General features: G+C 56.8%; 1 protein-coding gene across 1 annotated transcript in view; it reads left to right on the plus strand.

Moving 5' to 3' along the window:
• The window catches only part of TG (thyroglobulin), a 228,179-nt gene that overhangs the window by 182,316 nt on the left and 18,595 nt on the right, over nt 1-27,268 (plus strand). The window contains exons 37-39 of the mRNA XM_066372766.1: nt 8,776-8,940; nt 9,779-9,946; nt 25,529-25,710. Of these exons, the coding sequence (XP_066228863.1) occupies nt 8,776-8,940; nt 9,779-9,946; nt 25,529-25,710 (515 nt within the window). The remainder of the gene's footprint in view (nt 1-8,775; nt 8,941-9,778; nt 9,947-25,528; nt 25,711-27,268) is intronic.

Below are 27,268 nucleotides of genomic sequence, written 5' to 3' on the forward strand. Positions count from 1 at the left end.
GTGTAGCTAAGCCACATGGAGGACAGTGTTTTCCAAAATGTCTGGAGAAGGAATGTTCATCGCACAGGGTCACCTCCACCGTGTCCCTGGGCACACGGAGGCTGGGTCGTGCTATGACTTTGAGATGTACAGCCTGAGCCCCCCCCCCCCCCAGGCAGTGAGTGATTGGGGGCAAGTCACGTATCCTCTCTGAGACTCTGTCACTCCTTAACGAGAGGGGCCCAGACAGTCGTGGCTCCCTGGTTCAGAGGCTTCCTGAGCCCAGACTGAGAACAGTGTGTAAAGGGGTTCAGGACACAGCGGGCACCTGCTCCCTGCTGGTACCTGCCTCTTCCTCCTCCAGGTGCAGACGATTGGTGGAAAAGTTAAGTCTGCAAACAAACAAAAAAATACACTAAGGCACAACCTTCCTTCAGGGCACCTTGACAGCCCGTGGTTAAAAAAGGGTGTGTGTGTGTTAAAATACGTATATTTAGAATGCAAGGTGGGACTCCTGGCCCGTGGGCTAAGCAGTGGCTCAGATAGGACTCCAAAGCACACACACAAACAAAAATGGAACCGCATCCACATTTAAAACTCCTGCGCTGCAAAAGATACCATCAAGAAAGGGAAGAGACAGCCGCTGAGTGGGAGCGAGTGTTCACAGATCACACGTCTGACTGGGGACTTGTATCGGGATGTATAAAGGACACCCGCAGCTCAGTAACAAAAAGGCAAGTAACCCAGTTTTAAAACGAGCAAAGGACTGGAATAACGTTTCTCCGAAGAAGATGTGCAAATGGCCCGTAAGCACGTGAAAAGATGCTCAGCACCACCGGACAGTAAGAACATGCAAATCAAAATCGCAAGGAGATACTGCTTCATTCCCACTAGAATTGCTGTAACAGTGATAAAAAAAAAAAAAAAAGATGATAGTACGTGTGGGTGAGGATGTGGAGAGCTTGGGACGTGCCTGCGTTGCTGGTGGGGGTGGAGGGATAGAAAATGGTGCCGCTGTCTTAGAAAACATTGTAGCAGCTTCTCACAAGGTTAATCATAGAGTTACCAGATGACCCAGCAATTAATTCTACTTCTAGGTATACAACCAGGAGAACTGAAAACACACACACACACACACACACACACACACACACACGCACGCACACACAGTTGAACAGGAATGTTCATCGCAGTATTATTTATAATCACCAAAAAGTGGAAGCAACCTCAGTGTCCATCAGCTAATGACTAGATATATTGTATGTCCATACGATGGAATATTATTCAACAAGAAAAGGGCATGAAGTGCTTATATGTGCTATAACGTGAACGAAGTGAAAGGAACCACACGCAAAAGGCCACTATTATCTGATTCCACAGATATGAAACATTCAGAACAGGTAACTCTATGGAGACAGAAAGTAGATTAGCAGTTGCCCGGGGCTGGGAGTGAGGGTGGGGAATAGGGAATGCCTGCTGATGGGTCCATGGTTTCTTTGTGGATGATGAAAAGGTTCTGAAATTAGATCAGGATGGTGGTTACTCTGTGCACGTAACTAAAAACCATTGACTCGCACGCTTTCAAGGAGTGAACTGCATGATGGATAGGTGACTTATGGCTCAATAAATTCGTTTCTAAAAGTTAGCTATAGAGGCCAAATATAGCTTACATAATACAACAATATTTTCCTTTAACAAAGATCTTCACATGTATATGTTGAATGGAAAACTATTAACATGTTATTTAAAGAGATCATTTACTACATTTTTATTATCTCTCAGAAAATAAAAGTATACCTTCTGACCCAATAATTCTGCGGCATAAGGAAATAATCACGAATATGTGAATAGATTTAGCTATAAAGATGTGCGTTGCAGCGTTGTCTAAGACATCACAGAATTTGAAACAATGACTATCACTTATTGAATACTTACTATTTGTAATGTACCTTCATGCTCTATGAAAGCCATCTCATTCCTCCACTCCGACCATTCTGTGGGGAAGCTGTTGGTATCATTATACTCCTTTATAATGAGGAAGGAAGAGCCCAAATCAAATGGCTACAAATCAGAGCTGGCATTCGTGTCCAAGTCTGTCACGCTCCGTGACTGGCAGGTGCTCCTTACTGTGTCTCTCTCCCTCACAACCCAAATACCAGATTGCATGCTGGCATTAGAAACAGTCTGGCAAATTCATGGGTGTCAGCCCACAGTGCTATTCACCATGGACTGTTAGGTGACAAAGGCAGGTACAAAACCAATAGGATCTCATTGATTTTCTGCTATAAATATATAAACGCCCCCCGCCCCCACAAGCCAGGGGAGACAGAGGCGTGCGGCAGGCTGCCAGCCATCCGCACTCATCCTGTTTCACTGGGAGGGGTATGTGACATTTTTCACTTCCTTTGTTTGGCTGCCCTGCACTTTTTACCTGGGATTTTGATGATGCTGTTTTTGCTTGAAAATTTTGCAAATGTTGCTCTGTCTTACCTTTCGATAAACTAGGGTAACACAGATGGATACGGAGCGATACCCCCTAGCCTTTTGTTAAGGTGTGATGAGGATTGTTGTGGGGACCATTCCTCTCGGTCAGGGCCAGCCCCCCTCCCCACGGAGGGTCTTCCTTCTGCCCCACCTCTGTTCCCCCTGCAAAGTGCTCTCAAACCATCTTGGCTGTGGCCCTTGTCCTCTGATTGGCTGTCACAATGAGAATGAATGCTTTCTTCTTGACCAGAGCTCTATTTTAGTGTGGAATTGTTCCTTTCAGTGTAATTAAATTCTTGTCTAATTACCGATTTAATGGAAATTCATTGGAGAAAAGTTAGAACATTCTGAAAAGTCTAAAAGGCCAATACAACTCCCTCATCATCCCCTCTTGTAGAATTGATAAGGGACTCTGGGAGTTGGTGAACTTGGACGAGTCAAAGAGCCTGATGGAGTAAAGGGCAGCAGGGGAGATGGTGAGGGGGACGGAATGGCCGGGAATGTCCCACGGCCTCTGCCACCAGTGAGGGCACCGTGGCGTCATGGGAGAGCCAGAGCACCTTGGAATCAGGGAATCTGGGTCCCCAACCTCTTTCCCCGGGTTCTAGCAAGCTAATAAACTTCTCTGATACTCTTACCTGCATGGACCCTAAACTCTTTTCAGAATGAGGTTGAGAATGTGAAAAGAGTGGTTACCTAAGTTGTGTAGTTCGTTCCTTTGTAAATAATATCGGTTCTTCCTACTTTATCTTTTCTTTAGTTTCCAGAGTTCTCTCTGAGTCTGGGCTGCTCAGTAAAGTCCCCCAACTCAACTCATCTACCATATTCTGGTGACAATCTGCCAGGTTTGGGCCTGTCCCAGGAGAGGATCCGGTACAGGGCAGCGGAAGTGACACTCTGGTTCACACTTCATCCCTTTGTCCCTTGGCTGGGCTCCCCCCTTCAGACACTGCCCCCTCCGGTTCATTCCCACTCAGCCAGTCAGCAGTCTACCATCTAGCCAGCTGTTTCAGTCTCGTTCTGTTCACCGCCACTGAGGGAAAGCAGACCCAGGGGGGTGGCAATGAGCTAGACCTGGAGGTGAAGGGGTGACCATCCCAGCCTCTGCCACTGGAAGTCCACCTTCCGGAGGCTTCTGTGCTCACGCATGTGCTGAGCACCCACTGAGAGTCCTGCACGACGCAAAGACAAATGACTCAATGACACTCCAAAAAACATACTTTCTGTGACACCCTGTTCAGAAGCCTTTACTGTCTTCTCACGGCCTGTGGGATACACGCTCTGTGTCCTGGGGTTTGCCACTTTCTAAAGGGCATCGCTTGCTTAGACTAGATATAATGCCCTCTCAGCTTCATCTCACTTCCCCTCAATGCAAATGCCTCTCTTCATTCAAGAGGAGTAATCCATCCATCCATCCATGATTCCATCCATCCACACGTCCATCCATCCAATGCATCCATCCATCCATCCACGGTGCCATCCATGATGCTGTCCGTCCATCCATCAATCCATTCATCCATCCGTCTATCCATCCATTCCTTCATGATGCCATCTGTCCATCCGTCTACCCATCCATGCCCTCACTCACACCACTGGCTCCCTCCTTCAATACATATTCTCCGGGGTTTCATACCCCGTTCTGGGAGTGCTGGGACACCTGGGACTAGCTCCTATCGTGTGCAGCTCCGCTGGGTGACCAGGCCCCTGAACCCACCTGCCATCCCTGCCCCCGGAATGGCTGCCCATGCCCTTTCTTTTTCTCTAACCACGTCTTCCCATCACCGTCCACTCAAGTCCCAATTCTGCGCAGTTTCTTTCGAGCCACCCTCGCGCTCAGAAACCTCTCCTTCCTCTGCGTTCTCTAACCGTGAGGATCCTGGCTCTCTCTGGCCCTGATGATAGAGAGCCTCATCGCAAGCCCACTAGTATCTATGCCCTGCTGGGTACAGTCTGTATTTCAAAAAACAGACATGAGCATGAGCACGCCTCCTAGGCAGAGATCACCAGGGACTGAGGTGACCGTCAGCCTGATTTGTAATGAGGGGTTTAACTGAGTGACATTTTTAGACCGTGATGAAAGAATTTACAAAACGATAATTATTGCATCACTAGTGTGTTTATGTGCAGGGCGCTGTGGCTAGGAATTTGCGTGAATTAACTCCTTGATTCCACTGCTGCCCGTGGGACCCCGAGCTTCCCACCCCCCCCCTCTTTCCCAGGATGTGGACCTCACCATCCCCCCATCAATGAGAAGCCATGTGTGAGGGACGCTGGGAAGGCACCTCTGGAGGACACACTTTCCGCCCAGAGCCATGTCCTCGGGTCCTAACCCCCCTAGAAAGGGCCGTGGGGCCTTCCTGAGACAGCCACCTTTGTCACAGAAACCATCCCCTTGCGTGCTGTGGTCGGCGAAGCCTGTGAATGCTTCCTCCTGGGAAACTCTGAGGTCTCCGTTTCAAGAAAGTCCAAGGGTGCGTGTATGACTGTGTGTGTTTCTAAGTGTGTGTCTGTGTGTCCGTCTTTCCGTCTGTGACTGTGTGTGTCTGTATGTGTGCTTGGACAGGGCGGGTCCCAGCTCTGAGGTGACTCACCGAGGTCACCTCAGTCAGTGGCCAGCTGAGGTCAAGCACCTTACAGTGTTCAGAGGCCCCAGGGAGAGAAAGCAGTGGTCAGCAGCTGTGGTTTGGCCCTGCACTATTTTTAAAGTTAGAAAAAAAAAATACAAACAAGCAGACACTCATTGCCATTTAATAGCTAGGTCAGATTTAGATAAAAGACAGTCCCTGGGCTGAGGGACGGCTGGCGTGATGGGGCAGGCCGGGGGGACCCTGCACCCCCAAACCCCGCAGAGGTCCCGTGAGCCCCACGGTGCCGACAGCTACCCGGACTACAGCCCCCCATGTGGAGGGCAGCCACCCTCTCCCGTGCATCCCCACGAGGGCTGTCAAGTGTGGTTCATCATTCCCGCTCACAGAGGAGAAAACCAGGTCCGCAGAGCTCGGTCACACGCCCATGCCCACGGTCACTTCATCAGCGGGTAACAGGGCTGGAGTCTGGCCCCGGTCCTTCTGTCCCCAGAGCCCCTGCTCTCTGCATGACAGCACTGCCCCCCCCGGTCCTTCTGTCCCCAGAGCCCCTGCTCTCTGCATGACAGCACTGCCCCCCCCCCCCCGGTCCTTCTGTCCCCAGAGCCCCTGCTCTCTGCATGACAGCACTGCCCCCCCCGGTCCCCTGTCTCCAGAGCCCCTGCTCTCTGCATGACAGCACTGCCCCCCCCCGGTCCCCTGTCTCCAGCCCGGGCTTTAAGGGGAGCGCTGGCTCCTCTAACCCCCGGTTTTCCGTGAAGAATAAGGGCTCCTTCAGAGAGATCAATTAACGCACCGTGAGAAGAAAGTTCTCTAAGCTGTCTTGCAGTATCAGTCTAACCCACGCCTCTAACCACTTCCTCACCAGATCAGGAACTCTGGCTTTTTATAGCTGTCGACAAGGTTGAAAACACTAGTGGGGCTCATTCCCCAAATCCACGCCCCCCTGGAGCCCCGCTGTAGGCCAGGGGGGCTCAGCCACCCGCCGTCAGCCAGTCAGTGTGCAGTTTGGAATGTGTGGGAGTTGACCTTGAGCACCTTGAGCACCTTGAGCGTGTGTGTGTGTGTGTGTGTGTGTGTGTGTGTGTGTGTGCTCTCAAGACAAAGCCTATCCAGTGATTCTCAGAAAAGCTGTCCCCAGTCATTGGAAAGATAAACCTGCAGGCACACCCCCTTGACCCCGTTCATTATCACTGTCGCTGAGCGCCTGGGCTTGGGGTGGTGCGGCATTTTATTTTCATCGATCTTGCCGGGACCCTGGGATTGTCCCTAGCTCACAGATGCTGAGCTCAGAGCGAGCCCCTGGCGGGGATTGACCGCGTGAGCAGCCTGGCACGTCCCTCGCTGTGAGTGGCCGCAGCCCAGTTCATCCCAGTGGGTTGAGGACAGGAAACCATGCATGTGCCCATCCTGTCTTCAGTCCCGAGCCCGGGCTGCCGGCCCTGTTTGGAGAAGCCCGGAGTGCTCAGAAACGGTGAGGCCATGGCGGGACCCGGTCCCCACGCTTCCCTCTCCCTCGGCTTGGCTTCCACCTGTCCAGTCTCGCCTCTGACTCTGACCGCTGGATCCGTCCTTGGACCTGACAACGAGGGGACATAGCAGTGATCACAGTGTCACCACCCGCATCCAGACCCTGCCAGGTGTCTATGAAAGAGTGACTGGTGGTGTAAGCCGCCCACGTGCGGACCCTGCCTCCGCCCTGGGATCCTGAGCGAGTCGCGCGCCTCTCTGTGCCTGAACCTCCCTCACTGGAAAAATGAGACGGTCACATCCCCTGCCCCTTGGGAAGGGGGTGAGGGTTTAGGACGTCAGTGTCTTTACAGGGCCGAGGACCAGGCGGCACTCCATTGAGGTCGGCTCTTGTGGCACTTAGGTATCTCGCCCCAGGGGAGCCACGTGGAGTTACTGCCTCTGCCCGCGTGCCCCAGGAGGAGGAGGTGCTGGGTCACTTGTGAGGTCGTCATGTGGGGTCGGCAGCCAGGTCTGGAGGCTGCAGTCAGCTTCTGGGATTTGGAGCCTCAACTCTCCTTTGGACAGGACCGGTCCTGGGTCCTGGGTCCTGGGTCCTGGGTCCTGGGTCCTGGGTCCTGGGTCCTGGGTCCTGGGTCCTGGGTCCTGGGTCCTGGGTTCTGGGTCCTGGGTCCTGGGTCCTGGGTCCTGGGTTCTAGGTCCTGGGTCCTGGGTCCTGGGTCCTGGGTCCTGGGTTCTAGGTCCTGGGTCCTGGGTCCTGGGCCCTGGGTCCTGGGTCCTGGGTCCTGGGATCTGGGTCCTGGGTCCTGGGTCCTGGGTCCTGGGTCCTGAGTCCTGGGTCCTGGGTCCTGGGTTCTGGGTCCTGGGTCCTGGGTCCTGGGTCCTGGGCCCTGGGTCCTGGGTCCAGGGTCCTGGGTCCTGGGTTCTAGGTCCTGGGTCCTGGGTCCTCTCCTGGCCCGTTAGGGATGCGCTTCACCCAGTGCTGCCCTCGGCTCTCGGTCCTACCCTCAGGATGGCCTGTTCTCACTGCAATGCCCGTGCTTTGCCCATGACCTTCGGTCCTGACTCTGAAACACAAAGGCCACTGTCACCTTCCAGGGTCAGTGTCGGAATGCACCACCTTGTGCCAGGAAAGATGTCCGGCTGTGCACTCAGGAGGATGGGTCTTCTCCCCTCCCCTCTGGGCACCTGTCTGTGGTCCTGTTTGCATAGCGGTAATGAGAATGACCCATGTGAGCACGGGAACCTCGCTTTACAATCTCCGGGACGCTCTCCTTTGCCCTGATTCAATGATCCTCTTAGCAGCCCCATGAGAGGCGTGCTCTGGTGCGCCCATTGCATACATGAGGAAACAGCTCTGCCGTGCTGGCGTTTTGGGGTGTTTTGATATTTGTGGCTCCAGGCAGAGCCTAGAGTGAAAACGTACACCATGGAGCCAGCCAGATCAGTGCTCCCTTCACGTCGGATTGAGAGGGTACAGTTCAGCTCAAGGGCATGCTGTGCTATTCCAGATGTAAACATCCACATGGCATCGTGTGGGGCTGAAGCACGTGGCCCAGAGGAGGCTGCCCGGACGGCAGTCCGGGCTCTGCCACTCACCAGCTGCGTGCTGTTGGGCGAGATTCTCAACCTCTCTGTGCCTTAATTTCCTCGGCAGTCCGGGCTCTGCCGCTCACCAGCTGCGTGCTGTTGGGCGAGGTTCTGAACCTCTCTGTGCCTTAATTTCCTCCGGGAACCCAGCTCCCACCACCTGCATTCTTAGAGAGGAAATGCTCCCAGCAACCTAAGATTTTAAAGGAGACTTAACGATGTTGTGGGGACAGTTGACTTTCACAGTGACTATGTTTCCATCATCTTCTGGGTGGGCATCTATTTTAATGTCCAAATCTACCTTAATCGAGCCGGGAGAGCTAGTAAAGCAGCCCTGCACCCCCCGCCAGGAGGTGGTGGTGGGCTGGGGGGTCACCTTTCCCAGAGTTCTCTCCCCGGTTCTGATCATCGTCCCTGCACCCAGTGCCTCCCTGCATGCGGGAGGAACCGAGAGGGAGGGAGACGTGTGTTCAAGGTCACGCAGCTTATGGCTATGATATTGATCAGTCTGGACCTCCCCCAAATGCCTGCGGGCACCTCTGGGAAGGATCCCGGGGCCCCTAAGTGTAGACGAAGGACGCGGAGCCCTGGTGTGCCCCGAGGTCTCTGGGCTGAGCAGGAGGAAGGACGCGTCGCGACCGTCACCCTGTGTCTGCTTCCTGTCCAGGGTGGCTCCGCGCTGTCCCCTGCCGCGGTCATCAGCCAGGGGAGGGCACAGCAGCAGGCCGCTGCTTTGGCAAAGGAGGTCAGCTGCCCCAGCTCGTCCATCCAAGAAATGGTACCCTGCCTCCGTCAGAAGCCCGCCAACGTCCTCAATGACGCCCAGACCAAGGTGAGCACTGGTGTGTGAGTGGGAAAGGGACATTCTCTGATTTTTTTTTTTTTTTACAAATGGAAAATCAGACTTAGAAAGGACACATGACCCAACTAAGGCCACACAGGGGGTTGACGACCAGCTGGTGGCTAGGACGCCCACCCCTGGACCCCCGGTGCTGTGCGTGGACCCGGCGTGCAGTGAACAGAGCTCCATGCACCTGGGATTTTAGCTGTGACTTGGGAATGATGACGTGGGCCTTACGGAGTGAGAGGATAAAGTTAAGTGGCCCGTGTAAAGGGTCTGGCCTGTGCGGGGACCGCAGTGGCACTCTGTCAGGTCACAGCCACACGTACTGAGTGTGGTCATGCTGTAACGGAGCTGTCTGCGCCCCTCAGATGGGACGGCTGGTGTTCCCCTTTCCTGCCGGCGAAGGTCCTGCCCCCAGTCTCTGGCTGGCCCTGACATGAGTGGAGGGGACACTAGCAGGGATAATTGTTGTCATTGGAGCTGATGGCTTGACCCCTTTGGCACTGAGCCTGCACTTGCGGACCTGGGGTGGGTCTGAGCCCCGCTCCTCACAGTGCGCGCCGACTGGATAGTGGTCAAAGCGGCTGCGTTTCCCTGCTGTGCCCCCCCTTTGGCCACCACCCCAACCTCTGTCAGTGTCTCCCCTGCCCGTTGGTCTGGTCATTTTACTCTGATTTCCCAGTAAAGCCTCAGACGGACGACCAGCACTGGTGTCCACTGTTCAGTGTGGTTAAGCAAAGCTATGCAACTGATAGTTTGAGTACCGTTTCTTTTTTAAAAGAATAGAATGTGTATAAACAATGGCGTTGCTTTGCACTCCGCACAGCTCCTGGCTGTGAGTGGCCCTTTCCACTACTGGGGCCCTGTGGTCGACGGCCGGTACCTCCGGGAGGCTCCGGCCAGAGCGCTGCAGAGGGCTTCGCGCGCCGAGGTCGACCTGCTCGTCGGGAGTTCGCAGGATGACGGGCTCATCAGCAGAGCGAAGGCCGTGAAGGTAGGTGGGGCGGGGTGGGGGGGGCCTCACAGGTCCCCTCAGGGGTGTGGCCCTGGCTCTGGTCCTCCGGGTCTGACCTTGGTCAGGAGTGGCTGACTTCCTTGCTCATTCACAAAGGCATCGCTGAGTACCTACCCTGGCTGGAGTCTCTAGGGGCGTGGGAGGCGGTCACGGTGGTGGTTCAGAGAGAAGACTCGTGCAGAGCCGTGAGCCGCGCAGGCACGTCCACACCCACAGATTGCTTCTGGGAGTGAATCACCGGGGAAGCAGTGAGCGGAGGCCCACCCCGGGGCTCTGTAGCCTCAGGGTTCCAGCCCGTGGAGGTCCCTGTCCCATGAAGGCCGCGAGTCCCTCTGAGACCGGGAGAAGGAGAGGGAGGTGGACGGAGGGGCGCTGGGCACCAGCCTCCGCAGCCGGTTTTCTCCGTCAGGAAAGTGGGAGCCGTGTCCCCCGCAATGCAGCCCTGCGGGGCTTCGCGTCGGCACGGCAACATGGGAGTAAGGCTCCGTGGGGATAAGAGATCGTTCATCTGCCTGGACACACACTTCCCGCTCTGACCAGACGTCAGCTGCCCTCACCAGGATACAGCTCGCCCCCCGCTCTGACCAGACGTCAGCTGCCCTCACTAGGATACGGCTCGCCCCCCGCTCTGACCAGACGTCAGCTGCCCTCGCTAGGATACAGCTCGCCCCCCGCTCTGACCAGACGTCAGCTGCCCTCATCAGGATACGGCTCGCCCCCCGCTCTGACCAGACGTCAGCTGCCCTCACTAGGATACGGCTCGCCCCCCGCTCTGACCAGACGTCAGCTGCCCTCACTAGGGTACAGCTCGCCCCCCGCTCTGCCCTCACCAGGATATAGCTCGCCCCCCGCTCTGACCAGACGTCAGCTGCCCTCACTAGGATATAGCTCGCCCCCGCTCTGACCAGACGTCAGCTGCCCTCGCTAGGGTACAGCTCGCCCCCCGCTCTGACCAGACGTCAGCTGCCCTCGCTAGGATACAGCTCGCCCCCCGCTCTGACCAGACGTCAGCTGCCCTCATCAGGATACGGCTCGCCCCCCGCTCTGACCAGACGTCAGCTGCCCTCACTAGGATATGGCTCGCCCCCCGCTCTGACCAGACGTGGGCTGCCCTCACTAGGGTACAGCTCGCCCCCCGCTCTGCCCTCACCAGGATATAGCTCGCCCCCCGCTCTGACCAGACGTGGGCTGCCCTCACTAGGGTACAGCTCGCCCCCCGCTCTGACCAGACGTCAGCTGCCCTCACTAGGATACAGCTCGCCCCCCGCTCTGACCAGACGTCAGCTGCCCTCCCTAGGATACAGCTCGCCCCCCGCTCTGACCAGACATCAGCTGCCCTCACTAGGGTACAGCTTGCCCCCCGCTCTGACCAGACGTCAGCTGCCCTCACTAGGATACAGCTCGCCCCCCGCTCTGACCAGACGTCAGCTGCCCTCACTAGGATTAGGATATAGCTTGCCCCCCGCTCTGACCAGACGTCAGCTGCCCTCACTAGGGTACAGCTCGCCCCCCGCTCTGACCAGACGTCAGCTGCCCTCGCTAGGGTACAGCTCGCCCCCCGCTCTGACCAGACGTCAGCTGCCCTCATCAGGATACAGCTCGCCCCCCGCTCTGACCAGACGTCAGCTGCCCTCATCAGGATACGGCTCGCCCCCCGCTCTGACCAGACGTCAGCTGCCCTCGCTAGGATACAGCTCGCCCCCCGCTCTGACCAGACGTCAGCTGCCCTCATCAGGATACGGCTCGCCCCCCGCTCTGACCAGACGTCAGCTGCCCTCACTAGGATACGGCTCGCCCCCCGCTCTGACCAGACGTCAGCTACCCTCACTAGGGTACAGCTCGCCCCCCGCTCTGACCAGACGTCAGCTGCCCTCACTAGGGTACAGCTCGCCCCCCGCTCTGACCAGACGTCAGCTGCCCTCACTAGGGTACAGCTCGCCCCCCGCTCTGACCAGACGTCAGCTGCCCTCGTTAGGATACAGCTCGCCCCCCGCTCTGACCAGACGTCAGCTGCCCTCGCTAGGATACAGCTCGCCCTCCGCTCTGACCAGACGTCGGCTGCCCTCGCTAGGATACAGCTCGCCCCCCGCTCTGACCAGACGTCGGCTGCCCTCGCTAGGATACAGCTCGCCCTCCGCTCTGACCAGACGTCGGCTGCCCTCCCTAGGATACAGCTCGCCCCCCGCTCTGACCAGACATCAGCTGCCCTCACCAGGATATAGCTCGCCCCCCGCTCTGACCAGACGTCAGCTGCCCTCACCAGGGTATAGCTCGCCCCCCGCTCTGACCAGACGTCAGCTGCCCTCACCAGGGTATAGCTCGCCCCCCGCTCTGACCAGACGTCGGCTGCCCTCACTAGGGTATAGCTCGCCCCCCGCTCTGACCAGACGTCGGCTGCCCTCACCAGGATATAGCTCGCCCCCCGCTCTGACCAGACGTCGGCTGCCCTCACTAGGATACAGCTCGCCCCCCGCTCTGACCAGACGTCGGCTGCCCTCCCTAGGATACAGCTCGCCCCCCGCTCTGACCAGACGTCAGCTGCCCTCACTAGGATACAGCTCGCCCCCCGCTCTGACCAGACGTCGGCTGCCCTCACTAGGATACAGCTCGCCCCCCGCTCTGACCAGACGTCAGCTGCCCTCACTAGGGTACAGCTCGCCCCCCGCTCTGACCAGACGTCAGCTGCCCTCCCTAGGGTACAGCTCGCCCCCGCTCTGACCAGACGTCAGCTGCCCTCACTAGGATATAGCTCGCCCCCCGCTCTGACCAGACGTCAGCTGCCCTCACTAGGGTATAGCTCGCCCCCCGCTCTGACCAGACGTCAGCTGCCCTCACTAGGGTACAGCTCGCCCCCCGCTCTGACCAGACGTCGGCTGCCCTCACTAGGGTACAGCTCGCCCCCCGCTCTGACCAGACGTCAGCTGCCCTCACTAGGATACAGCTCGCCCCCCGCTCTGACCAGACGTCAGCTGCCCTCACTAGGGTACAGCTCGCCCCCCGCTCTGACCAGACGTCAGCTGCCCTCACTAGGATACAGCTCGCCCCCCGCTCTGACCAGACGTCAGCTGCCCTCACTAGGGTATAGCTCGCCCACCCAGCCCTTCTTGTCCGTCTGCTCTTGACAGGCCCTTTAGGTGGTCAAACCCAGGATGGTGGCCCCAGGGCACGAAACACAATGAGGACACATGGCCCGTACACGGGTCCCCGCCTGGCTATGTCGGACACAAGGCAGCCTCACTGGAATTAACAACGACAACATCATCATCATCATCATGCACACGGGGTCCCCCATTTCCGTGAACTGTTCCGTCCCCTTGGCTCCTGTCTCCGTCGGGGGAATCCACCTCACAGCCACAGAAGCACCCCTCAGATGCGGTGTACACACAGGGGTACTTATCACGATGTGAACGCCATGGCAAAACATTGGAAGCAGCTCAAACGTCCATTAACGGGGAGCTGGCTGCCTAACTTGAGATGCACACAGCCCATTAAGCACTAAGCAGATGGGGGAAGAATGGACAGGTTCCATCTCTGCTGGCTCACGAGCAGAAAGCAAGCCGGCAGAGGAATGTGATTTAAGGTAGCATTCGCATTTTAGAAAAACAACCGGCCTGTATCCATCTGTAAACGTGTGAGCGTCATTTTCTGTGCACGACGCGAAAGGACAACGGGTCTGAAAAGAGGCACAGCAAGCAATTAACCTTGGCTCTCTGCGGGGGCGGGGCGGTGTGGGCAAGAATACAATGAGTTCAGTATTGCTGACGGTGCTGCAGCTGTGTGGTAGATGACATGCCTATATCTGTGTATCTGCGTGTGTATGTTTGTGTATGAAACGAGAGCTGTGGAGTAGGAGGGTGTGTGTATGAGTGTGTATGAGTGTGTATGAGTGTGTGTCTGTGTGTGTGTGTGACCGAGGGTGCGTGGCACCCAGCAGAGCTTAGTCACCATCAGCTTCTGTCTAGTTGACATGTCAGCGCCCAGGAGAAAGGGCTCTGGTCCCAGGTCCAGCTCTGTTTCTCTGCTGAGCACTCATGTGGAACCACGTGTTTACCCAGGGGGCCGCGCCTCGGTTATTGAAGTGGATCAGCACTCAGGCAGCACGGACACGGGACACGGGCCGCGCTCCGCTGCTAGCTCCGGGCTTTCTCCTCTAAAACACGGTGCCTTCGCATGCTTTAGGTTGAACCTACGTTGGTTAAAAAAACAGCCTGGCCAGAGGTGGCGCAGTGGGCAGAGCGTCAGCCCGGGGACGCTGAGGACCCAGCCCCAGGAGAGTGGGGCCGTCAACGCGATCCCGTGGGCGCTGGCTTGAGCCCAAGGTCTCTGGCTCGAGCGAGGGGTCACTGTCTCAGCTGGATCCCGCCGGTCAAGGTTCATATGAGAAAGCAATGAACAACTTAAGGTGCCCCAATGAAGAATTGATGCTTCTCATCTCTCTCCTTTCCTCTCTCTCTCTGTCCCTCTCTCTCTGTCTCACGAAACAAACAAAAATTCAGGATAGTCATTTAAGTATAAATGATATACCTGCGAACTCCTGCACTAAAATGCTGAATTATTCTATAACATTCATAAAAACAAAAGATACAAAAAGCATGAGAAAGAAACAAACGTTATGTTCGGGCTGCAGCCTCTCCAGGGTCTCTGTGGGCGCTGATGCCTGGAGCCACAGTCCTCACGGTGACCTCCCCTCCCCCCTGCCTCCTGCCCCTCCCCCTCCCTCTGCCCCTCCCCCCTTGCTCAGTGTGTTTCACCCCAAGGAATGCTGCTGGTGCTCCTGGGTGCTGCAGAGAGCACTCCCACCGTAGGGTCTTGGCACGTGCCGTTCCTTTTCTAGAATGTTCCTCTCCAGCTAACTCACTGCCTCACTCCCTTCAGGGTCTGCTTCTTCACAGTGGTCGACCCTCTGATGGAAAGGACAGGGGTACCCCGGCACTCTCTGCCCTGTCCCCCCGCTGCCCGTCCTCAGCACGCAGGCCCCTCCACAGGGTACGCGCTGAGCTGTCTGTCGGGTTTCTCCCCCAACTGGAATGGGAGCCTCGTGCGCACTGAGGCTTGGCCGAGTTTGTGTGGCACTTTCCTCCGGTTCCTAGGAGAGCGTCCGGCACGCCGTAAGTGCTCAGTGACTCTTGATCAGATGGAAAGAATGAAATTATACAGGAACAACCACGTGCCAGGATCTAACCTAGGAGTCTCCTATGAAATCCTCTATCCTTCAACGACCTGATGAAACAGGAATTCTCGTCACTGTTTTTCGGGTGGGACACCAGATCAGAGAGAAGGCGGACTTCAAACCCACAGCCCTCTCCAAGCCCAGGGGCCTTGTCTTTCTATGACAGCACCCACCCTGGGAAGAGCCAGACCTCCCCTCCCGGAGTCCGCCGTCCACCGGTGCCTGTTCTGGGTCCTCACGGGGGCACGTGCGCGTGTGCGTGTGCGCACACACGGCTCTTATAGGGCCGCTGTGCGCGGAGGGCTTCGTAGCTCCACCCACACTTACTTATCTCTACCAACAACTCTGCAGTAGACACTCATGAAGCCGTACTTAACACCCCTGCACCGAGGAAGAGACGGGCTTCGACAGGGTTAATGACTGTCCCAAGGTCATCTCGCCAGCCATTTGCAAAGGCAAGTCTGCACCTCAGGCCCTCTGGCTCCGGTTGAGGAGCTTTGCCCATAGCCCCAGGTGTGTTTAACTCCAGCGTGGATGGTGCGGGCATGAGGACCCCCTGTGCCCTGCCAGACATGGTTGTGGCCCAGAGGAGCCTCGCCATTCTGCCCAACACAGGACTGACCGCAAGGCACTGGTGTGGACACGCCGTGGGGACGGGGCTACCAGCTGCCCTGGACCCCGTATCAAAGTTCCTCTCTCATTTCAGAACCCCCTGCTCATGCTTACCTCCGGTTCCCGCCTCTTCCCTTAGCGCGCGCATGACCCGGCTTTAGAGTTGGGTCTGCGGGTTCCTCCGTTCCCCCCGCCCCAGCAGGCTCCATACCACCCGGGTCCCCCGCTGCCATTGGTTGAGAAGAACCCAGAATGCTGCATCCCTGAGGCCTCGGTTCCAGCGATTCCTGCTCCTTCAACATCAGCCCAGCACCCCTGCCCCATCTCGGCGGAGAAGCAGGGCGTCAGTTGCAGAAGATGGCCGCAGCCGCCTCGAATGGCGTGTCCGGCGTGCTTTCTAGCGCCCTGACCCGTGTGTCTAATCATGCCGCACTGAACGAGGCCACTTCCTCAGCGCCAGACACCACGCCGCGTGTTTGGGCATTCCTGCCAATCACAGGACCGCAAGACACTGCCCTCAGGGAGCACACAGTCAGGTCAGGAGAGGGAAAGTGAGCAGAAGGAAATCACAAGAACACAGTCTGATGCACACTCTCTGGAGAGGTGGACCCCCTGCTGCAGGGTCACCGGGCCCCAGTGGCCCGCCAGCGTGAGTGACACTCTGATGCAGGAGCTGGCCAGGACCTCACCCCCAGCTGTCTGTCAACAAAGCAGAGAGACTGTCCTTGGGTTAGAATCAAGAACATTTGAGTCCCTGCGGGCCCGAGCCTCAGTTTCCCTATCTGTAAAATCAGGAGATTATTAGTGACTGTCCTCATGCTGAGAGGATACAGATATGCACCAGTGACCAGCAGACAGAATAGGCTCAATAAAGATTAGTTTTTCACTTAGTTATTTCACAGTACTATGATGTCCAAAACTATTGTCCCCGGCCCAGGGAATTCTCCGGAGCAAGCAGGAGGCATACACAGAAGGTACAATCACAGACGCACCTCCCCTGACCTGAGAGCAATTCTCCAAACGGTGGCAGATACACACCCATGCTTCCCCCCGCCCCCCGTGCCAACCCTGCAGCAATACCATGGCAGCCGACACCACACACACACATGGGCCAGATGCCGGGAGGGGAGTCACAGGAGGGGCAGGAGTCCCTCTGCCCCAAGCACAGTCCCCTGGACCCACCGGCCACCTCAGCAGACATTCCCGAAGACCAGAGAGGGAGGCTGCTCAGAGCTTCTGTCCAGGGTGCGCAAAGACCCTCACTCGCCTGCCATCCCACCCAGCTGCGGCCCACCTAACGACACCCGCCAAGTTAACGACATACCGGTGCAGCAGAGCATCGGAGCCTCCTGAGACGCCCGGGAGAGATTCTGTCCTCAGAGAACGATCTTATTTTCTGAAGTAGCAGCTTCTTGTTGAAATTCTTCATCAGTCTCCGCGGTGGGATTTTTTTTTTTCCCTTTCTCCCTCTCCCTTCCTAGCTGGTGAAATTGACAGCCTGCCTACATTAACCGGGCATTGATTTGCATGATCAAAAGCAGATTTGCTCCGAGATGCGATGTTCCGCCCGCCCACCCAAGCACCGGCATCTTCAGGAAGGCGAGGAGAATCGGGAAGAGCGCGTGGCCGTGTTGTGTCTGCCTTGCCCCGGAGCACGGCCAGGAGTTGAACTCGTCCAGGAGCAGGTGGAGCGGGGGCTCTGGGGGGCGGGGCGCCCGCCGGGGAGTTGGAGAGCGGCACCTGGCAGCTCGAGACGCTGGCACCAGCCCCAGCACGGGAAAATCAAGCCTTTGGTGACAGACGAAAGCGGAGCACCAAGCAGGAGTCCCGGCGGAGACACAGGATTTCCTAAAGAGAGGCTGTACCGCAGCCCTGTCACTCAGGGGAATGGGGGTGTGTGCGGGGGCAGAGTCTGACCCAGCCCAGGACCTGAGATCAGAAAATGGGTCTAAATTCCTGGCTTCAGCCAAGCGATTTGGGCAAGTTGCTTAACCAGCGAACTGCAGTTTCTTACCCTTCAAATGGGCGCAGGGAGACCTGTCCTGCCCGTCTCCGGCAGTGTTCTGAGAGGGACTCCCGGCCATGGAGACAGTGCCCAACCCTGGGGGACCCTGTGTGGCCCCTGGTTCTGGGGACCTGCATGGCAGGCCCTCGGAGTTGATCCTGCCACACATCCCCTCATCTACTGAACCTGGCCCTGCCAGGTGGGGCTGTCACCCTCGGTTCAGAGAAAGCCGGGGACCAGTGGCATGGACTCGTGCCCCATAGGAGGGAAAACATATTTCCGTTTTACTGCACTGGTGAGGGCAGCAGCTGTATTTACAGCTTCCCGCACTGGCAGAAGACAAGCGCTGTACTCTCCTACACAGACGGTATTTGTTTATTTAGTTCTTAGTTTAAAAGAAATAAAAAGGGAACTATTTTCATGGGCCCCTAATAGTAGGGTGGGCTCGAGGCCTGGGGCCTGCTGCGCCTGCTGGAGAAGTGGACCCTTCGTCCCCTAACACCCACAAGAAGGAGTCGGGACAGCACCGCCCACACGCGAGTTCATGCGTGCGTCCAGCGTGTGTTTATTAAGGGGCTCTCCTCGAGGCTCTGGGGGACAGCTGTCGCCCGACAGAAAATGCTCCCGACCTGTGGAGTTTGTGTTCTAGTGAGCGTGCGCTTACTGGGTAAGCGAGTAAGTGAAGGATTTCGGGTCTTGGGAAAGTGCTCCGTAGAAAAAGAAACAGTAAGGGGAGAGGAAGTGAGGCGATGAAGGGAACAGGGACGTGACAGTGCACCAAGACCCGAATGATGAGCAGAGGACAGCTGTGGAGACAGCTTGGTGAAGAGCCAGTGCAAAGGCCCTGGGGCAGGGCTTGTCTGGGAGATAGAGACAGCTAAAGTGTTAGAAACCCAGTGGACAAGGGAGGCAGTGCTGGGAGAGGAAGTTGGACACATTGGAGGGATGTGTGAGAGGAGATCTCATCAGCCATCAGAAACGTGATTTTATTCTACTTGCAGTGGGCAGATATTGGAGTGTTTTAAGGTAGGAAGTGATTATATTGGTTTATCTTTTTAAAAAAGAGCATTCTGGCAGCTCGATGGAACTCTGCTCTGGAGGGGAGAACGAAGGAGGTCGAGGTCAGAGTGCCCTCCGTTGGGAGGTCCAGGGAGCAAGGGAGCAGTGCAGGGAGGGTTCGAGGCGAGATGGGGGGGGACGTCACCGGATGTGGGTCATATCTTGGATTGGTCGTTGGGCATACAAGTTGGAAGTTCAGGAGAGACATCAGAGCTGTAGACACAGGTTTGGAAGAAATCCAGGAAATTGTTATGTTACCAAAGCCAAGAAAAGAACGCTCCCGGCAGGAAGCAGAGGTCAAGCGTCAGCGGCCACTGAGAGCGGTGTGAGACAAGGACGGTGGTCCGGCTGCTGGACCTGACAGGACGGAGGTCCCGAGTGACCTCGATGGGGCTCATTACAGCAGAGGTCAAGCGTCAGCGGCCGCTGAGAGCGGTGTGAGACAAGGACGGTGGTCCGGCTGCTGGACCTGACAGGACGGAGGTCCCGAGTGACCTCGATGGGGCTCATTGCAGCCGAGTGAGGAGGAAGGAAGCGGCTCAGGGAGGCAGCAGGCAGCGGAGGCGTGGGGAAGGAAGTGAGTGCCGGCCTCCCCGTCACACTCCGTCCACCGCGCCGTCCTCTCTCTGCCCCGAACCCTCAGCCAGTTCCCCTGGGGCACTTCGCTCGTGGACAGATGACCTCTCCAGCTTGACCCTCTCCATTCCATGGCAAGATCAGTGTCCTGCTCGTTTTAAATACTCCATTGCTGGCCAACAGTGGGCCTTTCATTTTTGTCCCTTAAATGAACAAATGAGTTTCCACCTGTCCCAGAGATCTGCAGAATTCTGGGGACCTTCAGTAAGTCAGTCCTCCGTCCACACGGACTCCCAAGGGTCTGGTGAGCTGTGAGAGGCCGCCTGTGTTTCCTCTGGGGACTCATCTCGGGGTCTCTTCTCCTCAGCCCTGTGATGTGATGACCATTTCTGCATGACTTTGAGAGTAACCAACAGACCAAGATTAATTAAGGACCTTCTGCAGACAAACCATTCCTCTCCCAACCCTCACCTGCTGGAAACAGCATCTGCCCCATACTGGGGAGGAGATGATGGGGTCGTGAACCAAGACACGGCAAAGCATGGACTGGAGGGGTGGGCGAGTATGTACCCAGGAGGAAAGGCACCAGGGCGGAGGTACGGAGAATGTGGGGAGACATGGAGTAGCCCTCTGGGAACTACCAGTGTCGCGTGGAAGAAACCTACTCAAGACAAACTCACGTCAAGAGGGAGAGGGGGAGGCCTGCCAAGGGGGGCAAAGAAGACCCGAATTTTCTGCTCCCTTAGCTTTTATTGATCGGAAGCAGACAGAGGTAACAGGATTACAAGGGAAGGAGGCCAGGTGATACGGGGAAGAATGACTAATGGCCATTTTGCTGACATGGAGAAAGGGCTAATTTGGGTCAGTACATTCTTTTTCTTTTGCTAATTAACAAGCCCAAAAGAAGGGGCAATCTAGAACCTCTAGGCTAATTTTCTAAAGCCCTTCACATGCATTCCTTTGTGTCTGCACAAAGGTCACTCACTCTCACTCACACAGCTTCTTGGTGTTTACATCCCAGAGACGGTCACTCAGGGCTTTCAGCTCAAGTTCCCCAATCCAAGTCATAGAGGGTCCAAGGTTAGGTAGGTGAGTCCCTACAGAGACAGAGAAGTGGAAGGACACTAGAGACAGCTCTTCTTTTCAGCACATGACTGAATCCTGGTCTTGTCACCGCAGATAGGAGAGTAGGAGGGGAGAAGGTGAGGGAGGTGAGGGAGGACCTGTGGAGGGGGTGGAGTTTCACTGTTCCCCACGTTGAGTTTGAGGGACCCGAGGGAGTCCCCGGGGATGAGAGACGTTTGGATCGACAGGTCCGAGGTTCAGGCAGGAGAGAGACTGAGGGATCACGGACTCACAGGGCGCTGTCCGGCGAAGGGAGGAAGTGGTACCGCCTCGCGTGCTCGTGTGGACGGAAGGGGAAAGAAAGGGGACAGGGTGGCAGCTGGAGGCCTCAGCATTTACAGGAGTTTTAAAAATTTAGAGAGAGCAGAACGGGTTGTAGACATGAGCCTGAGAGGGCAGGTTAGGGGAAGGAGACGGTGAGGATTCCCGAGGGGAAGGGAAGGGCTGTCAGGACCCGCGTGGTGAGCTGCCCAGAGGGTCTGGTGAGTCGCTGCGGCCATCAGCGACCTGGAGAGGGCGGCCAGGTGGTGGCGGGGGGAGCCACAGGGCCGTTGAGTGAGGGGTAAGTGGACATGCTTACTGAGTACCAGCCCTGGGCTGGGGGGAGAGGAGCCCCCCAGCTTGTTAATTAGCAAAAGAAAAAGAATGTACTGACCCAAATTAGCCCTTTCTCCATGTCAGCAAAATGGCCATTAGTCATTCTTCCCCGTATCACCTAGCCTCCCTCCCTTGTGGACTGGAGGGGTGGGCAAGTAAGTACCCAGGACCCCTGTCTCTGGCCGCGAAGGAGAGCCCTTCCCCGGCCCCTCCCGAAGCAGACGCAGGGTCGGACCACAGCGGCTGCTCAGCCACTTTGACCCTTCCCGACACAGGGTCGGACCACAGCGGCTGCTCAGCCACTTTGACCCTTCCCGACACAGGGTCGGACCACAGCGGCTGCTCAGCCACTTTGACCCTTCCCGCCCAGAAGCCCCGGCTCCCTCCCCCGCCCAGAAGCCCCGGCTCCCTCCCCCGCCCAGAAGCCCCGGCTCCCTCCCTGCCCAGAAGCCCCCTCCCCGCCCAGAAGCCCCGGCTCCCTCCCCGCCCAGAAGCCCCGGCTCCCTCCCCGCCCAGAAGCCCCCTCCCCGCCCAGAAGCCCCGGCTCCCTCCCCCGCCCAGAAGCCCCGGCTCCCTCCCTGCCCAGAAGCCCCCTCCCCGCCCAGAAGCCCCGGCTCCCTCCCTGCCCAGAAGCCCCCTCCCCGCCCAGAAGCCCCGGCTCCCTCCCCGCCCAGAAGCCCCAGCTCCCTCCCTGCCCCGCTGGTCTGGTTTGTGCCATCGTCCTTAATCAGCACCGAACATTGGATGCTACAAAGGCTTGTCAGGCGCCATCAGTTCCCCGCCCAACTAGAAGCCCCCAAAGGGCAGAGAACTTAGCCTGCATTGTCCCCTGATGCGTCCCAAACGCCCATGTCCGCTCCTGGCAAGTGTCAGTACTCAACAGAAATTTGTTGAATGCATAATGAACTGGAGATAAAGATCCCGGAGCAAAGAGTGTTTTGCTCGCATCTCTCAAACTGGAGACGACCATAAGGGCACTGACCTTCAATCAGCTACTAAGGGGGGGGGGGTAATACTGACTGTCTCCCTCACGCCAGCCTCTCGCTAGTCACGATTCATGCGACTCGAACGTCAGCCCCGGGCACAGCCAGGAATGTTCACCGGACAAATGTAGTGATGGTCAGTGGGTCTTCTGAGGTCACACGCCAGCCACAGCTGGATGGGAACCCAGGCCTCTCAAACGCCACGGTCACGCTCCGCCCACTCGGCCACGGTCACGCTCCGCCCACCCAGCCACGGTCACGCTCCGCCCACGCGGCCACGGTCACGCTCCGCCCACTCGGCCAGAGGCGTTTCGGGCGACAGCGAAGCCCTCGGAGCCTCTGAATGTTTCCGAGGGACTGTCACTTTTCTATAAGACATATGAATGGCAGGTCCTTTGAAAACACACACTAGGGACGTGCCAGTTCTGGCTGGCCTGTCACGAAGCCCATCCCGCAGCCAGCCCGCTTCCGAGGAGGAGGTTGGCTACAGCCGGTGGAAGTCGGCGCCGGCGGTCACTTGGCGGCCCCGCACCCTCCCGCCGACTCTCTAATTAGACCAGCGACGGCATCTGTGCTCTGTCCTTGCCAAGAAGGGAGAGGTGTGGGTCCTGCTGAGAGCGGGCCCCTTTCTACTCCCATGGGCCCCTGGGAGCGCGGGTCCACGCTCCAGCCGTCTCCGGTGGACAAGGCTGCACACACCTGAGCTCATCTCAGCGGCTCAGATCTCCTTAACCTGTGAAACTCTTCGCAAGCTCCTGGGAGCGTGAACCGGGCGCCTGCCTTCAACTTCCTAGCTCAGAAACTGTCGACAGTGGTTTACATTGGAGGGACTACCAGCAACGCCCGGACTCGGTGCCCTGGTGCTCCTAAAAGCCTGATCGTGGAAGAAGTATCCGCAGAACCCATAAAGGAGGCTCTGTCCACGAGGTGGGGGTCGACCATATGCCAGCAGTGATTCGGAAGAGGGGTTCCCAAGGTTTGTCCTCATAGCCAGTGGGACGAGTATCGCTCAAGCCTCTCTCTGAGGCTGGGTTCTTTGGCCCATCTTAACCAGGCACAAGGTTGAGTCTGTAGAGACCTAGCAACAGGGACAACAGGCAGCGTGCCAAGCGCTTTGTAAGTATCATCTCATATAACCTCGTGACAGCTTTATGAAGAGGGCACTACGATTGTGCCCAGGTTGCGGGTGAAGAAACAGGCATGATGTGGTTAAGACACTTGCCTGAGGTCACACAGCTAATAAGTGGCAACGCTAACATCCAAGCCCAGGTCTGTCCAACTCTGGGATTTGAACCCAACAGGTTGGACTTTGGACTTGTATTTGCAGCCTCTAGCCTGTATGACCTCTACAGAGGTCGGCGTCCCCGCCGTTCCTTTCTCCCCCCCATAGTTACTGAGCACCTCCCAGGAGCTGGCCCCACACTGAGGACTGCATGCCCCCTCTGCCACATGGCAGTCCTGGGAATAACAGCCCAGCATCTTACGGGCACACAGGAGCCCCTAACCCCGCCTGGGGACAGGTTAGTAACAATCCCATCTATTGACCACGTGCCCAGGACGGTGATAATCCCTCTATATGCATGTTTCGTTGGAACGCAGCAGTAATTCTATCTATGCAATGACTTTGCTATTTGAGAGAAGCACACCTGTTCAATGTTTGACAATAACTGGAGGCATGAAAATAATTGCTAATATCATTTTTGTTATGAAATATTCCAAAAATCTCAGAAAGAGGTCAGAGAATAATATAACACAGCTTCCCCCCTAAACTATTAGTAGGATGTAAAGTCGACTTAATAGTTTGCAAGAAGGCATTTTTGAGTAGACTAGAATAGGAGAGAATGGAAATGATCAGATGTGTTATCTATGGAGAGAGCCATATGTATGAATGTTATCCATGAATAGGTGTGTGTGTGTGTGGTGTGTGTGTGTGTGTGTGTGTGTGTGTGTGCTGTATATAAAAGGTGACTTTCTTACTATAGATCATGGTCAAAAATATTTGAGAGTCTCTGATATAATGAATACTGTGTGTTCTCTATTCAATTTTAATAGATAGTAATATTTTGCCACATTTGCTTCAGATCTATTTCTAAGAAAGACACGTTACGGACAGAATTAAAATGAAGCCCTCTCTGTACACCTCCTTCCTGTCCTCCTTCCCGCTTCTCCTCTGAAGCCCGTGGACATACTGTCCATCAGTTATTTCACCCACTGGCCTGGCCTCTTCCTGGCGAGTCCGGCTAAGGCAGCTCAGCCCAGGATTGGCTGAAAGAGTCTCTCAGCCAGGAGGGGTTACTAACTGATCACATCCACACCCTGAACTCTAACCACAGGTCCTGCCTGCTTGGAAATGTTTAGAGAAACAAGTTAGACGTGCCAGTGTGTCCTGATAAGCTCATTTCGCTGTTGACATAAAAGCCTAGAAATATGTAAACACACATCTTAGGACCGGACAAGGGCCGAGGGGTCCGGACCACACACTCAGGACCCGCATCGCTGACCTTCTGCCGCCCCTTGTCTTCAAGAGCGAGGAACCTGAGGCCTGGGGGATGGGGATGGTCCTCCCCAAATTCTCCCAGGGCACACAGGAGGGATGCGGGGACAAGGAAGGAAGGCAGGAAGAAAGAGGAGGGACAAGGGGAGAAAGAGAGAGAGGGAGGGAGGGAGAAGAGAAAGAGGTTATTTCTAAGTGGACATACATCCCCTGAGAGTTGCATGTCTTCCCTGACCGTCCTACATAAAATAGCCCCTGCCCTGTCCCTCTCACTACCCTGTTTCTCGTCATAGCACCTGTCCCCTCTGAGCCGTGCAGTTACTTACTGCCCATCTCCGCTCCTGGAACATGAGACCCCCCAGCACGGGGAGCCCGGTCAGCATGTTCACGGCGGTTTTCTGAGGCCGGCTGGCGGCTGGCCCTGGACGGAGTGCGTCCCTCACTGTAGACGTGCACCGGAGGCACCCCCGTGTAGAATGACGGAGTCAGTGCATGAAACTGAAGTTTGCCTTCCTAGCAAAACCAGTCCGGGTAAAGTGAGTCCAGCTCAGGTGCGTAGCCAGCCCGCAGGGAAGACTCACCTGCACTGGGCACTCACTGAATGCCAGGCACCGTCGTGGGTTCTTCAGCTGTGCTGGCCCGGTTGGTCCTCCCCGCAGCCCTGCACGGCGGGCCGGTGGCGAGAGGAGGGCAAAGAGGCGTACAGACACTTGGTCAAGATCACACAGCTAGAGCGGGCAGAGCTGGGAATCAGAGCCAAGCAGTCTGGCTCCAGCACCCCTGGGCTCAACGCCGTGTTCCACTGCTTCCCACAGAGAAAACTCTGGAGCTAGGGTTTGAGGAAGACTGGCTCAAGTCTTTCAGAAGCTGACTGCAGAATTTTCATCTCTCTCTCTCTCTCTCTCTCTCTCTCTCTCACTCTTTCTCTCTCTTTTTAAAGCAATTTGAGGAAAGTCAAGGCCGGACCAGTAGCAAGACAGCCTTCTACCAGGCGCTGCAGAACTCGCTGGGCGGTGTGGATGCGGACCCCGGCGTGCTGGCCGCCGCCACGTGGTATTACTCCCTGGAGCACTCCGCGGACGACTACGCCTCCTTCTCCCGGGCCCTGGAGAACGCCACCAGGTGAGGACGCGGGGACGTGGGCCCCTGCTGCTGGCTGTGAGGCCACGGCGGTGCTCCCGTGAGGAGAGAGGACGCAGGTGTGGGGCCTGGCACTAGCTCTGTCCTTTGCATCATCCGATCAGCCCATGGCCGGGGCGACTGCCCACCTGTGGGAGAGAGGAAGGCTGCCCCAGCTCTCCCCTTGGTGGTGCTCACACCTTTGGGGGGCACGTGTTGGGTGACCCCACCAAGAGGCAGCTGCTCAGCAGATGCTGACGGAGAGCCCGCTGTGCCCAGCCCAGCCCAGCCCACTCGAGCGGGCAGCATCCGGCCTGCCCACGAGAACCCATGGGGAGCCTTCACAGGGGGGCCGGCACACAGCCCCACCCCGTAAGCACCAGTGTTTTTCAGAGCTCCCCAGGGGACTCTATTGCGCAGCCAGACTTCACCTTGCCCGTGGGAACAGAGGCCAGCCCAGGGGCAGGTGTGTGCCATCATCCGCTCCTGTCCCCTGGGGGGCTGTTCTTGCCCTCACTGCTTGTGTGTCTTGCTGGTCAAGGTCATTGTTCCAAGCTTCCCTGCCTCAAGGAAGCCTTCCCTGACTGTCCCACCCCAAGAGCGGTTAACAGGTGCCCCGCGACCATCCACCATAGGGTCTCTGCCCCCAGAATGTCCCTCTCTTTCAGCACTGTCCCCCACCCCACTGCATTGTCAGGACCAGCCTGTCTCCCAGTCCACAGTGGGTGTGGAGCGGGCACTCGAAAAGTGAGTTCTGAATGGAACCGAGAAATGTCCAAGGTTCTCTGGTCCTCTCTGCCTGCAGAGCCCCATGGGTACAAGACCACCGTGGGGGCTCCAGCTCTCTGTCACCTTGGAGTCCCTCACAGGCCGCTCGACATGCTGCCCTGTTTCCCTGGTAGGGCCCCCTTGAAGGGAAGAGAGTAGTCGAGTGTTTCCGGCATCATGTAACTTACTTCTTTCCGCCTCTTCTGGGAAGCCCCCCCGTCCTGTAACTCACTCCTTTCCCCTCCTCTGGGAGGCCCCCCGTCCTGTAACTCACTTCTTTCCGCCTCTTCTGGGAGGCCTCCCGTCCTGTAACTCACTTCTTTCCCCTCCTCTGGGAAGCCCTCCATCCTGTAACTCACTTCTTTCCCCTCCTCTGGGAGGCCCCCCGTCCTGTAACTCACAGAGCCAACGCCAAGGCCGGGAGGCCCGTGCTGAACTTGACCCTGCTGGGAAGGGGAGGACTGAAGGGTGCTGGAACCCACTGCCTGCTGTGGTCTCTCCACCCAAGAGTCTGTGGCTTTCCAAGTGGAGGGTCGTTTTGCTCAGAATAAAACTTTGCTCTGCCCACTGGGATAATGGAGACCAGAAAGGCTTTAATTTTCCCTTGAGCAGAGAGCTAGAGGGAATAAAAACCGCTATTCCTGGAGGCCCAGCCTCAGAAGGACCCTGAGAACTCACAGAGATCCAAGTCCTGGGCCCTGAGAGTCTCCTAACCAAGTCAGGACAGGCTCGGATCTGTGTTACAGACAGAGCTCAGGGCAAGAGTTCAGAGACCTCAGTTCCTGCCCCAGGT

The sequence above is a fragment of the Saccopteryx leptura genome, chromosome 3, assembly GCF_036850995.1.
Source record: "Saccopteryx leptura isolate mSacLep1 chromosome 3, mSacLep1_pri_phased_curated, whole genome shotgun sequence".
In the NCBI taxonomy this organism is placed as follows: domain Eukaryota; kingdom Metazoa; phylum Chordata; class Mammalia; order Chiroptera; family Emballonuridae; genus Saccopteryx; species Saccopteryx leptura.